The sequence below is a fragment of the Dermacentor andersoni genome, chromosome 3 (genome assembly GCF_023375885.2).
Source record: "Dermacentor andersoni chromosome 3, qqDerAnde1_hic_scaffold, whole genome shotgun sequence".
In the NCBI taxonomy this organism is placed as follows: domain Eukaryota; kingdom Metazoa; phylum Arthropoda; class Arachnida; order Ixodida; family Ixodidae; genus Dermacentor; species Dermacentor andersoni.
In genome coordinates, this window is record NC_092816.1 from 54,112,087 (window position 1) to 54,126,654 (window position 14,568).

Here is a 14,568-nt window from a genome sequence, read left to right on the forward strand (position 1 = left end):
GTCGGCGGAGTTGTCCGAGAGCGAAAATTTCCGCATATATTTAGGCATATGTCTATGCCACGCCTTGCTACGTGACATGCGGTATATGCTTATTATATTGCCACGCCATTCTGTCACTAAAGTTGCTCATACCTTTTTTTTTTTTTTTTTACATTCTTAACAAAGTTAGTCCTCGGACTTCTGAGAATGACAGCCCACAGACAAATGTCATGAAACAAAACACCCACAGTGCATCCCTTTTATGTTAACTATTGTCAGACTTAAATACTGAATGTGCGAAACAATAACAGGAACCTGGAAATTATGTAATTTCTTGGCGCAGCTGAGCACTATCTCCGGGATTGGCCCACGCCAGAGGCCGCGTTTCTACCAGAAAGCTCGCCTTCGTGCATAGCGTTCGCCGCCAGCGTTTCGGAACACCAGCCGCCGCAGTAGCGCGTGAGGCGTTGCGTGCGGGGCGTGTGCATCGCCGCGATGTCATGTCACCTTCGCTGAGTTGTGCTCCCTGAACGGCTGCAGAAAATAGCGCCTCTTCCTCTTCGCAGAGGAGGACGCTGCTAGCGCGCGACGGCGTAAGACGTGTGGTGTGTCGGCTCCGTCGATTTTCGGCTGGAGTCACGGCTCAATCCTCTGCACCCCAGCAAGACCGACGTCAATCGACGCAGCAAACCTTCTGGACCACGTGGATACTAATGTTCACCAGGTGGGACCACTTTTGAAGATTTTACGACCGAATTACACCCGCCTACGTGGGCGACGCCGTTAGGCCATACGGCGACGCCGACTCCCGGCGGCGTGGAACCGGCCTCCCGAGGTAAAATGGCGGCTCCCACGTCATTCCTGAGGGGTTACGATCCCGACGCCATGGCCTGGACGACGGTTTCAACATCAGAAGATCAAAACTCCGCTCCTATTCCGACATTTCGGCACCAATCTCTCAATGAAGCGGTCGCGCGTCGCTCGCTCGTTCAAGCCAAGACGGCGGCGTCCATCGCCGCCCCAGTCTCCGGCACACCGGCCGGCAAGACGCAGCCTCCCGCTTCGCGCGCTGCGGGAAGCAAACGCAAGGTCCTTACCAAATGGAAGCCTCGGCCATTTCCAAAACCGGGCCCTGATGACTTCGTGGTCGTGCTCAAGCCACGCGAGCATGTGTCGCTGCACCAAGCCTTTTCGGAGAACCGCTACGGTGCCGCCATTACGGCCTACCTCGGGCCTGAGGTGGCAAGGTCTGTTACGGTTCTGCCGTCCCGTGAACAAAACCTGATATTGATCCACACCCCGAACCCGGCAGCGGCAGATCGGCTCCTCGGGGACTTCTCAATCAACACCGACCGTGGGCCGATTCCGCTCCACGGATACCTTAGGCAAGACGGAGGCGATATCTGCCACGGCGTCATCGTCGTCAGCAACTCTGACACCACTGAATCGCTTCGAGAGCAGGTGCAATGGAGAGCAGGCACCATTGTCGAGGTGAGGAAATTCGGCTCCTCTAACAAAGCTCGGGTAACCTTCGCCGGGAGGGAGAAACCGCGTTTTGTGCACTATGAGAACATGCTCATCCCAGTGCAAACCTACTACCGGACAATCCCGGCCTGCGGCCTGTGTGGGGCTGTCGGCCACCGAGCGGATGCTTGTCCCAACACGCAGCAGAACACGTGCGGACTCTGCGGGCAACAAGCCCCGCTTGTGGAGGGGGTGCGGGCCCCTCACGAGTGTGTTCCACGGTGCTCTGTTTGTGGCGGTGGACACGCCACAAACTCACGTGAGTGTGCGGCAAAATTCCGCACACACAAGATGGCCGCCCCGAAGGGCGGGACAAAGAGGAAAATGGCGGCCAAGAACAAGAGCCGCCATCTTGGCCTCCCCGGTGAGTCACCGAGCCGGGAGGACAGCAACACCGAGAAGCCGGCACCGAGAAGCTCTACCGGAGGAGCCGGCAAGCGACCGCCGACGCAGCCGCCACCACACGGCGACACTGGAAAACTGTCGACGTCGCCACCACGAGGCGAGGCCAGGGCCTGGGCCAACGCCGTGAAACACGGAACGCAGGTGAGCGGTACGGGCAGGGCTGCCTCCTCTTCCCCTACCTCCTCCCCCCCTGCGGCACGCAGTGCCGAGCAAGCCAAGATTGCAGCTCTCGAGGGCCAAATTGAGATGCTGCTCAAAAAAATTACGCTCCTGGAATCGCAGTCAAAACAGCCTACCACTCCCCCCTCTACCCCCGCAACTGAGGCTATGGAGAGTGAGCCCGCGGCACCGAATGCAGCACTGAGCGTGGAAGCTGCACTTGAGGCCCGTCTAGAGGCCCGCATAGATGCGCGTTTCAACACCCTAGAAAGTCAAATTTCCGCGGCAATCACCTCCGCCATCGCCAAAATAACTGAAAGCATTCCGACAATCGTCGCACAGCACATCGCTCAATCCTCGCGTGGCGTCCGACGAACCGGCGGTCTTATAAAAGACGTGTCTGGCCGCTGTCCGAAAACGTCGCGACGCACCATTGAAATTGAAGTAGAAGACAATGACAGCTGCTCGCTCTCCGGACTGGAGGATGCTCCCCTCCCCGCGAGTGCTGGCTCCGGAGCAGCGTCCCTGCAATCGGTCTTTCCCTTCAATGACCATGGCGGACAGCCCTCAAATTAAGCGTTCTCTCCGTACCAATTCGGCCACCCCCATCCAAATTACCCAATGGAACTGCCGGGGATTCCGCTCCCGCGCCAAGCGGGCGGACCTCCGGCTTTTCCTGTCAACATTCGCTTCACTCCCCGCGGTGGTTGCCCTCCAGGAGCCAGGGAGCGGCGCCACCCTTACAAATTATACCACGTTCCAGCAGGACCCCTCTTCCTGTATCTGCGTGCACAAAAATTATACAGCCAACCAGGTTGATTTGGAACTCAATACTGATTATTCCTATGTGATGGTCACCCTTCTTCCGCTTAAGAAACAAAACGCACCATTACATATACTCAACATCTATTGTTCTCCCAAGCTCAAAAATGTAACTTTCGCAGCTCTCTTCAGTCGCGCCCTGAAGGCTGCGGGCAGGGACCCCCTGGTGATCGTGGGCGATTTCAACGCTCACAGCACACTCTGGGGGTACATGCGTGAAGAAAAGCGCGGGCGCAAGCTAGCGGAACTTGCGTCCACGCTGGGCCTGACTCTTCACACCGACCCTGCACATCCAACGCGGGTGGGTAACTCCGTGACTCGGGACACGTGTCCGGACCTTACCTTCACCAAAAACATTAGACACGCAGAATGGGCCAACACCGAGGAAACCCTCGGCAGTGACCACTGCATACTCAACACAACCGTCAGAAGCAAACCATTGGCAAGATCCCACGCCCAAGCCCGCCTACCCGACTGGACCAAGTTCCGGCAAAACTACACTAATTCGGCCCCTATCCACGAACAAGGTTACCACGCGTGGTCACAAGAATTGGTTGCACACCTTCGTTCGGCGGAAACACAAGTTCAACTATCGGAGGCCACGCCGGAGGTCGACAACCACCTCCTGCACCTATGGGAGGCGCGGCACAGCCTCGTCCGTAGGTGGCGCCGCCAAAAACACAATCGGAGGCTCAAAATTCGCATCGCCGAGCTCACCCAACGAGCAGCAGAGTACGCGGCCCAGCTCGCCGACTCGAATTGGGTGGACCGATGCAACACGGCCGCTAGACAAATGTCTAGCCGGAGCACCTGGCGTCTCTTTCGCGCCTTGATCGATCCGACTCAAACCAGAGCCGAGACACAAAAACATCTCCAACGGGCTATCCATAGCTTCGACGGAGACATCTCAAAATTAGCATGCAAACTACGCGATCAGTACCTTTGTATACAACAGGACCCCCGAGGGCCAGCGTACTCGTATGCAGGTTCCGAGAACGCGGAGCTGGACCAACCGTTCCAGCTCCACGACCTGAAGGCGGCGCTCACTAAAATGAAGCGAGGAACGGCGCCGGGAAGAGACAAAATAACAGTGAAACTACTTGCCAACCTTCCCGACCCCGCCTACGAGGCGCTCCTCGCATACATAAACTCAATCTGGCTCGGTGAGGCAATCCTCCCAATCGAATGGAAGACCGCCCTGGTCACTTTCATTCCGAAAGCCGGCAAAGCCATAACCACGGACAACCTCCGCCCAATCTCCCTCACGTCTTGTGCGGGAAAGCTGATGGAGACTATGGTGCGAGATAGGCTGTCCGAGTTTCTGGAAAACCAAAACGTTTTCGCAGACACCATGTTCGGGTTCCGCCCGCACCGGTCCGCGCAAGATGTTCTGCTTCAACTAGACCGCGAAATTCTAAATCCCGTCGAATACCCCCTCAATGACAAGGCAGTACTCGCCCTCGATTTGAAGGGGGCTTTCGACAATGTCACACACGACATAATTCTGACACACCTCTCCCAAACCAACTGTGGACACAACACGTTTCAATACGTTAAACAATTTCTCTCCGACCGGCAATCGTACATCCGTATACAAGATGAAGAACACGGCCCCTACCAATTAGGCACCAGAGGTACCCCGCAGGGCGCGGTCCTCTCACCCCTACTATTCAATTTGGCAATGCTGAAACTCCCGGCTCAGCTGGAGAATGTAGAAGGCATACAGCACGCGCTGTATGCCGACGACATCACCATCTGGGCTAAACATGGATCGGTAGGAGACATTGAAGCCAACCTGCAGCAAGCGGCGGAGATCGTGGATGCCTACGCCCGCCGCTGCGGCCTTCAATGCTCCCCGGCCAAATCGCAATTTGTGCACATTCGCCCCTCGCCGAAGTGCACTACCAAAATCGAACTGTCCCTACCAAATGGACCCATCACAGAATACGATCAGATCAGAGTACTGGGTCTCTTTATTCATAAACACCGCCGAGTCGACACAACACTGGCCAAACTGCGCAAGGTGGGGGACCAGGTGGGCCGCATGGTTCGCCGGGTTTCCAATAAACGCGGGGGGTTACGGTGCAAAGACGCTTTGCGGCTGGCGCATGCATTCGTAACCAGTCGAGTGTTGTACTCGACTCCTTACCTCCACCTTCGCAGGTTTGACGAGAACGCCCTCGAGGTGATTCTCCGTAAAATTTACAAGCGTGCTCTCGACCTCCCGATCAACACATCCAACCAGCGCCTCCTCGGCCTGGGAATGGTCAACACCTTCGCGGAACTCCGAGAAGCACACTTGACAAACCACTACACAAGACTCTCAAAGACGTCGTCGGGTCGCCGCCTTCTTGCCCGACTACACATCCACCATCCAACACTGACGGAAGAGCGCGTGCGCATCCCGGAAATCTGGAGATACGCCCTGCACGTGCGCCCTCTTCCGGCCAACATGACACGAGACGACCATAGTGGCCGGCGCCTCGCGCGCGCGGAAGCGTTGGCACGTCACTATGGGAACAAGCACGGAGTATTCTACGTAGACGCCTCCGGCCCACACCATGGGGGTTGGTTTACGGCCGCAGTCGTCCACCAAAACACCGCGGTGAACGGGCTAACGTTCAAAGCACAAGACATAACACATGCGGAAGAGGTGGCCATCGCGCTCGCCGCCGCAGATCAGGACTCGCGGGTCATTATTAGCGACTCACGAGGGGCCTGCAGGAACATTGAAAGGGGCTTCATTCCCTATTTGGCGTACCGCTTACTTCAAGGCAGCAATTATCTCGGGGTCCCCGCGCCCCGCACGATAGTATGGACTCCCGCGCACGAGGGTCTCGAGGGCAACGAAGCGGCCGACGCCGCTGCCCGCGCGCTCACTCTCCGGGCATCGCCTTCGCCTCCCGTCGCTGCGGACTCCGACCCCAATCCGGTATTTACCTTCAAGGAAATCAACCAACACTACCAATACGGCCATGCAATCTTTCCTAAGCCCTGTAAGGGCCTCACGAAGGCGGAGGAGCGTTTACTCCTTCGCCTCTATACTAAAACACTGTTGTGCCCGGCAATCCAAAAACATTTCGACCCTGCGTGCTCAGGGCAGTGCCCGCACTGTGAGGAAAAATCTTCGGACATTTTCCACATGGTGTGGGCGTGCCAATCAACCCCTCACCTTCCCCCTATACCCAACCCTACCCGGGAGGACTGGGAGGCGGCCCTGCTCGGCTGCTCCGACCTGGCGAGCCAGAAGGCCCTGGTCGGCCGTGCCCAAGCCGCGGCTACAGCCAATGGGTTCCTGTAATGAGGTGCCCACCTAGTCTGTATAAGGAACGGCCCCTTAAGGACTGCTCCACACGCTCCCTGTAAATACTTCAAACAATAAAGTTTTTCAGTCAGTCAGTCAGTCAGCCAGCGTTTCCCGGTAAACATTCCGGTTACATAAGCTGCAGTTGCCAGGAAACGTGAGAAGCGCTCGGATATCTTTGAATGCTGTCAGTGTTCCACTCTTAAAGGCGAACCTTAAGCATCCTCTATTTCTTTTTTCGTTCTATTGCTCTCTTCGCAGTCCTTAACTTGCCCTCGTGCTTCTTTGTTAACCTCCATGTTTCTGCCCCAAATGTTAGCACCGGTAGAAATCAATGATTGTAAAGTTTTCTTTTCAACGACAGTGGTTAGCTCCCAGGCACGATTTAGTAATTTCTGCTGTATGCACTCCGACCCATTTTTATCCTTCTGTAAATTTATTTCTGTTGATCACGGTCCCCTGTGAGTAAATGACGTAGACAAACGTGCTGCTGTACAGACTCTAGAGGCTGACTGGCGATCATGAATTCTGATCATGAATTCAGCATACAAGGTTACGGCTTGCTAATTCAGACGGATTAACGGAGACGGGAAGGATGATTAAGGGAAAAAACGAAAGAAGGGCGCACAAGGATCGTGGCTCGAGATCGTGTCTGTGAACGGTCAATCAGGTTTGGTTACCCTAGGTACGTCAGTGTCGTGTAGCTTTCTGACCCGAAGGCGGGAAAAGCCGTGCAAGCGCAGAGTTCCTTGCCACTAGGAAAGGCTGGACATCCGAACGGCTCGAAGCGAGGCACTAATTTGCATCGTTTGATGTTTACATTGGTGCATATAGAGTGTCGGCTAGAAAAGCACTGCTATAGGGAGCAATCTACCTTCACACACGTGCGCAACTAGTCATGAGCTGATTCTTATTCCCAGATATACAAGAGCGCATGCCAAGTATTGTGTGTTTCTCGCGTGTCTCAGCCAATGCGCATGTGTCCTTCAATAAATGCGAGGGTTAGTTCCTTGTCAGTTTTGTTGCGCCCCCGCGGGCTATATTCTTTTAGCCTAACTTAAAGACTGGAGCTATTTATTTGCGGCGTAGTTTCTGTACATAACTCTGCGAGCGCTTATACGCTTGCAGCGAACTGTGACAAATATATCTCAGCATTGCCGGGTCAAACACGCAGGCATCAATTGGAAAGCCCTTTAGTGTACGGCTCAGGCGTCGAAATACGATAGCAGCGGCAGATGCATATTGTTTTCGAAACACTGCTGCGGTAGGCGCACCGTCGACTGTTGTGTACGGCTCACGCGTTCTACTGATTAGACATGCACCAGACATGCACGTGGCTGCTCCGGCGCCGCCTCGTGTTCGAGCGATATGCGGCAGCGCATCACGAAGACAGGTGAATGATGAAGCTGTGAAACTCGGCGCGGCAGCAGCTTGTCGAACGCGAGACGAGTGACGTGAGACCGACTGCTGCTTGCCTGCCTTCGCTCGGAAAGAATGCGGAGAGACGCGTCCGGAACAAAGCGCGTCGGCGCGCGTCGGCGCCAGACGACGCCGGTTGTAGGCGGCCGTTGACGCGTGAAGGCTTTTGCGCGCACAAACGTTGCAAGGGGGCATGAACCTTCGACGGAACGGTTGCGGCGTGCCTTTCCCTGTTGGACGAAAGCAGGCTTTCCGGAAGGCGTTGATATGATCAAATTAGTTTAGCTCGAGATAACGCTATTTATTTCTTAATACCGCTGGCTATTCTGTATTCTGGACCCACCGCGGTGGGTTAGTTGCAATGGCGTTTCGCTGAAAAGCACGAGATCGCGGGATCTAATACCGATTGAGGCGGCCGCATTTCGACGGGGGCGAAATAAAAAAGCAAGAAAGAAAATACATTGGGTGCACGTTAGATAACCTCAGGTGGTCACAATTAATCTGCCCCAAGAAGGTAGCATTACCAAAGAAAATTATAACGATATGGTGAGGTTTACTTCGTTTCATGAATTCGGGTGGCTCCGGGAAAAATAAGAACCGTCAAAGGAGAGAGTTGCGTCTTCCGAGTATGAATGCTAACAAGATTGGAAAAACAAAAGAAAGAAAAGATTGCACCCGTCTTGGGTGAGGATGTTCCGAAGCCGATCTAGCAGCTATCGTTTTATTACCAATGTATAGACGAATTCATTTCGAGATGTAACATATTCGCCTCCGTAATTTCTGCGGGGAATGCAACACTTACGCTTAATTATATGTGCACGAAAACTGATTGATTTGCGATAGCCCAGCGCAAGTACGTTGTATGACGTCACGGATTTCAATATATCTTTTTTTTTTTGTAAATTCAGCTTCGAAGAATTGTGGCTCAATAAACGTTGCGAAAACTTTCTAAGCTCAGTCTTTGGCTCTTTTGAAACACAACGAAGCCTATTTAAGAAAAGAAATTAACTATTTCCCGAGCAGACGACGTCGATATCCGTGACACCATGGCGATCTGCAGGGTTCGGGAACTTCAAGGCTGCGTCGCCACCTTTCGCGTAATGCGTCTTTTCGGGCTTATTTATACCAAGAAGCCGTTACTCACGGTAGGCGCAGACTCTCCCCCGCCCCTCCCCCTTCTTTTGGTATTGTAGAAGGGTACTTTTCTAATACAGCTAAAATTATCTTTCTCGTTAGTGTCCTTCCAACGTTTACGCAAATGTTACAAGTGCAACGTGAATACACCGATCGGTTTCGCGTTCTGTCCCGACAACAGAATGGCGGCCACGTGGCCACCCCGTTTGGGAACCAAGCGAGCGATCACGTGTCAGCAAAACGCCGTAGCAACCGAGCTACCGCGCCCAGGGAGGGGGGGAGGGGGGAGGTCAGGAAAGTTCGGTACTGTTCGTTTATAATGCAGGCGCAGCGAGCGCGTCGGGAGCATGCAGCTGTCATCGTGAACTCGATATAGCGCGTGACATACGCCATGCTCCAGCGCGCGGTAACGTCAGCGCGGATACGCAAATTGTGATAATTACGACTGATGCGTGCACTGGACGTTAAGCATGAATGCCTACGAAATGAGCTCGCGGCAGACGCGTGCGTTGTGCGCAGTTGCTGTATCATCTGTCATTGTCGTGATTCCGCGGCCCGACGCAGTTGCGGATGTCATTTTTACTTTCGGCTGCACATATTTTGAACCTGCTGACTTTACGCATACGTGGTTCGCAAAGCTGCGTATCTCATTTGGACTGTGGCAAACCGAGATGCTTTATTTAAAAGAAGAAAGTGGGAAATTTGACCGGAACCTCCAAGTGGTGGTTCGGGCGTTCTGTTGTTGAGAACTACGTCGCGGGTTCGATTGGGTAGGCCATTGGGTGAAGATTAAAGAACAGCCAGGCGGTGAAAATTGATTCGCAGTACCGCATAATGAGACGGTGGTATTGGCCCGCAGTATCCCCTATATTTATCAATATCATTAGTATTATACCCGACTTGAAGAAAGGGAACGTCTGCGAAGATATATTTACGACACCGGGAACTGTAATCAGCCTCAGACGCATTTCGATGCGTCGCACGATAGAGCTGGCGGATGGGTCACAACAACTTCATGATTCTCTTAGCGGTCGCTGTCTGGCGGAAACGGGTTATTGTAAAATCGCGGAGCGACAGAAGGTATGTTTCACAGTTGTGTTTATTTTTTATAGTGCGATAGCATTCTTCGCATGTCCGACCCACTTTCTTCAATATTGGAGACGGTTGGCTGCCTGGCCTCGATACGGCGCCTTCTCCGAGGCCCTATATATGGCTCTGCAATTCCGCATAACATGGCAACAAAGAATGTGAAGCGGAAAATCAGAGAGGCTGAGATAATCTCATGGGCTGCGCTAATAGAAACTAAACCTGCCGTGAGTAACTACTTAAGAGAAAAAAACGAAATTAGGAAAGAAACGATTTATGATAATTCAAAGAGAAGCTCTTTTTTTTAGGACATTAGGTAATATAATAAGAATGAAGAGCTTGGTGGCGCGACCCACCACCCCGTTCCAAAGGGGCCGCTCATAGCATGTATCCATCCATGTACGCGTATAGATTACCTTATTAGTTCAAGCAGGCTAGGTGACTGTTTGTCACCGCACTGTTTCTAAGGGGATGCCCACAAATCATCATCATCACCATCATAATCATCATCATGTAAGCTTAGCATGATGGAGAGTCGGGGAAATACAAGGAAAAATAAGGGGGAGAGCTGTGGAGACTAATAAATCGGCGGTTAGGAGGCCGGTGACGCGAAGGAAAGAATACGCCATGAAGTGAAATGTTTACAGAGGATAATATAAACTGCACCACAGAGTTTTTGAAGACAAGATCGGTGGCATGTGATACAACTCTGTTTCAAAGGGATGCTCATGTCATCATCATCATGTTTTTTGTCTGTCTTCGTTTTCTCATCTATCTATCTATCTATCTATCTATCTATCTATCTATCTATCTATCTATCTATCTATCTATCTATCTATCTATGTTTTCTTGGGAGGGGGAGAGAGGGAGAAAGGGAGGGGAGGCAAGGAGGTTAACCAGAGGCGAGTTTTCGGTTTACTACCCTGTTATGGGGTGGGGAATATAGGGGTTGTAAAGGCGACAAAGAGCGAGAGGAAGAAAAAAAAGGAACAAGAAAAAAGAAAGAGAAGAACAGGTAAGCGAAGAGATCTCTAAGAAGCGCAGTAGCGATTGCACGGCCTTGTGATACGATGTTAAGTCGCGTCGATGTTTCGGAATTCTTTCTTCCGACAGAGGCTGGTCGTCCAACTGGTTGAACGCAACGGAAAGCGGTTGTCTCTGCACACTGTACTGCGGGCACTGGCAAAGAACATGACGAACTGTTTCCGCATCGCCGAAATCGCCACATGCTGCGGTGTCGGCCATCCCTATGCGGAACGCGTAGGCATTGCCAAACGCGACGCCCAACCGTAGCCTACGCTAAAGGGTCGCGATTCTTCGGAGAGCTTTTGGTCGAAGTCGGAGGCTTAAGGGGGGACCTAGGGTGTATAAACGGGCGTGCATGAAATGTGGTTCAGTCTACTCTGATGGAGTCCGCTGGCGTGCAGGTAGGCGGAGCGTTCTTGCAGCGTGTGTCCCAGACAGCGCGATCGACAGGCAGTTTTCTACATGAGCTGAACGAGCAGCGGCACGTTCATTGCCAATGATGCAGCAGTGCCTTAGTAGCCACTGAAAAATATTTCATGTCCTTTCTCAGTCAGGTGGTGTATGCATGGCCTCTGTGGGGCAAATGGATTGAAGATACAACATATGAAAGACGCGAAGGTTGAACAGGGCGGCTGTCCGGCTGGTATACCCTGTACTGAAAGGAACGAGAGGTGTAAATGACAAGGGAGAAAAGGACCAAGACGTTCCCCCGTCCACGCTAGCTGCGTAGCTGCCACATGAAGGTACAGGAAACGTCCGGGAGAAGTCGCAATTGTAGCAGAAAACAATGTCGCAAACGAAAACGCCCTTTAAAAAAGTGTCACGTCTGTTTTCTATACTCTCTTCTTTTCAGGTGCCACGACGAGGAAGAAGGGTGCTTGCACGGCTTATGCGAACCATGGATGGCATCGATAAGTTTTACGCTAGACGTATTGCCGGGGACCTCTCGCCCTGGAAACCCTGTTCTTTCAGTTTATTTCTTCCTTTCTTCCTTTCTTTCCTTCTTTCTTTCTTTCTTTACATGAGACGCAATATGCGACTCCTTTGCCGGAGCAACTTCGGTGGTTTGTTACGGCAATAGTGGCTCGAGCTGTCACAGCGCACCCGTAAAATTGCGGCAGACGTTGAGAAAGCGGAAAAATGAGCCCACCGCGTACAAACACAAAGGAGCGCCACGCCGCGTTTAATTGCCAGTGACAAAGGAAAAGTGCACGCGGACACACGGGAGCGCGTGAGATCGGACGAGGTTACTTCAGAGCCGTATTCGTGCGAAAGCAATTTCCCCTCGGGCACAACCACTTGACGCGTAGTAACAGAAGGAGAATGAGCTGTACTGGATGCAACTTGATACAACTGCCCCGAAGAAAAAAAAAGAGACGATACTACAGATGCGATTCATGAATATGGAGAGAAATAAGACAGAAATGTCATACGACCGTTTCGGGACGAGAAAAATAATACGTAAAGAAAGAGGAAGAAACGAGATCGTCCCCCACACCATCAGCCGCACTACCAATGGGAAGGCGGCGGCTCAACATCGATTATCCAATGAAAACTTTTGAATAAACTTAACTCTGACATCAATTGGGTGACGAGCGGCTAATCGGCGTGCAAGCGGGACGACTTGTTTGAGCGCAAATGGAGCGAAATGTGACGGCCATATGATGATCGGCAGTTCAGGCACGCAGAAATAGTTTTCTTTTAATTTTATTGTGCGGATAATGGGAGGTATTTCAATATCAATAGATTCGCTACCGAACGTGCATACTTTGGCGGAAGCGAGCGCTTGTGCAGATGCCGTGCGGGGACGCGTGAAGGTATCGGACTCGAATGTGCGGAAATCGGAGAAAAGTGAGCGACATTCGCGCAACGTATCGCTGGAAGCTCGCGATAACGCAAAGTGAGCGGAGGCAAAGGTAAATCAAGCATAAATAGGTCGTCCAATGTGCAACTGCGATTGACATTTCGCTATGCAAATGCCGAGCTTGTTAGAGAAAAGGTTGACGATTTGTCGCAGGGTTCTTGACGTCAAATTCAACTTAACTTGCGACACGCTTGGTCTTCTCGCCGGGCCCGATCAGTACGCGTACAGAGAAGGCAACCGCGTGTACACACACACACACACACACGCAGAAAGAAAAGCACGAAGAACAAAGAAACATGAAGCCACAGCGTTCGCTACCGCAGCTGGGTTTGTGACGTGCACAGTCGGCCTCCTGTTGTTCCCGCACTGCTCCAAAGCTGCGGAGAGGGCGGCGAACCCTCGACCTTAGACTTCAGAGCTTTCTGGTGGCCAGGATTTCTCGATCGCGACAAGACGCCGCAAGCCCTCAGCAACACTGATGATGCCAGAGTGGCCTCGTTTCTTTCCAAATACTTGCGTTCGTGTGCCCCTTCTGCGCCTTCCTCCCAACTTCCAGTGCAGAGTAACCAAACTGTAGCGCTTCCTGTTACTCATTCTAGATATCTCTTCCTTATACGCACTGTTGTCCTCTGCACACAGAATCTCCCATAGCTCGGCTCAGTACGTATATATCTCCCACTGTTCGTATAAGTAAAGCACTGACATCTAATTTTTTTTATTTAGCACATACCTCAAGCGAACGCGTCTGAGTTCACGCTAATATGCACGGGGTGTTTGCACTGCGTGCAGGAATTCCTAGAGCCTATTCTCTCTTTTCTAGTTCGTCCTTCTACTCATGTCACTCTTTGTCCCTTGATCAATGCGCAGCGTAGCTAACCGGGCACGTTGCTGTTTAATGTCTTTCTATATTCGACTTCACGCGCACGTGACCCTCGAAGAAGAGTCACGACGACGGCTGCGAAGGGAGAGTCGCCGAGTATATCTCTGTGCAAAGACCTGCGATGAATTCAGCCGTCGTGCAGTCCCACAGTTAGTAACGACGAAGAGAAAGCGCCGATACTTTTCCGGTGTCGTCGCGTAGACGACCCTGTACATACCAAACTCGTTGAACTCTGGCAGCAAATAGCACCCTCCGAAATAGAGACCCCCCCAGCTGTGTTCTCGAGAAAGGTCAACGCTACGTATCGCCGGGTTCGAGACGGTGATCCTCAGGAGTCGGAGGTCGGCTCCGTAATTACGAGCAGGAGGGGGGTCGAGGGGGGAGGGTAGACATTGCAAGACGCGCGCTACAACGTGCGTTGCAACGTAATCGCCTCATCGGCACGCTTTGGTTCGTTATAGCTACAAGGCGGCTGCCGCGGTGTGCCTATAGATAGGGTTCTCAAGTATAACGGCACTATATACTCCGCATCTGGCAACGGCTGTTGCTCGAATAGTCGCTAGATTCTTCCCACGCATCCGAGATCGTCTACGTAATTATGATAACGCGGAGGAACGCCTTATCTGTGTTCTCGATTACGACACGCGTGTGCTAGCGTGGGAGGTGTAATTGGGCCGCGACGGCCCAAACAGGCCGAACGAACTTCACTTCCTTCCTCGAGTCGTGAAGAGCACCCAGTAAAATCGCAGCGCACGGGAGAAGGACGAGCACTGTATGGGCACGTGCAGCGAACGGACTTGACCGCGTGGAGCTTCGAAGATATATTTCTAAGTTGGAGAACGTTCTCATCAGAGAGCAAAATTTCATAGTATCAGAGGGAAGGAGGGGGAAGCTAAGAAAAAAAGACAGCCCGGTCTGCAAGCCTCCTCACACACAAAAAAAAAAAAAAATAAACAGGAAAATATA

General features: G+C 52.4%; 2 protein-coding genes across 2 annotated transcripts in view; one reads left to right on the forward strand and one right to left on the reverse strand.

The window, feature by feature from the left end:
- LOC126520829 (uncharacterized) overlaps positions 1-14,568 on the reverse strand; it is a 51,423-nt gene that overhangs the window by 18,403 nt on the left and 18,452 nt on the right. The window lies entirely within an intron of this gene.
- Positions 556-2,728, forward strand: LOC129380988 (uncharacterized). The gene has a single exon (XM_055063368.2). It carries the CDS (start codon positions 820-822, stop codon positions 2,641-2,643), a length of 1,824 nt encoding a protein of 607 aa, XP_054919343.1. The 5' UTR covers positions 556-819; the 3' UTR covers positions 2,644-2,728.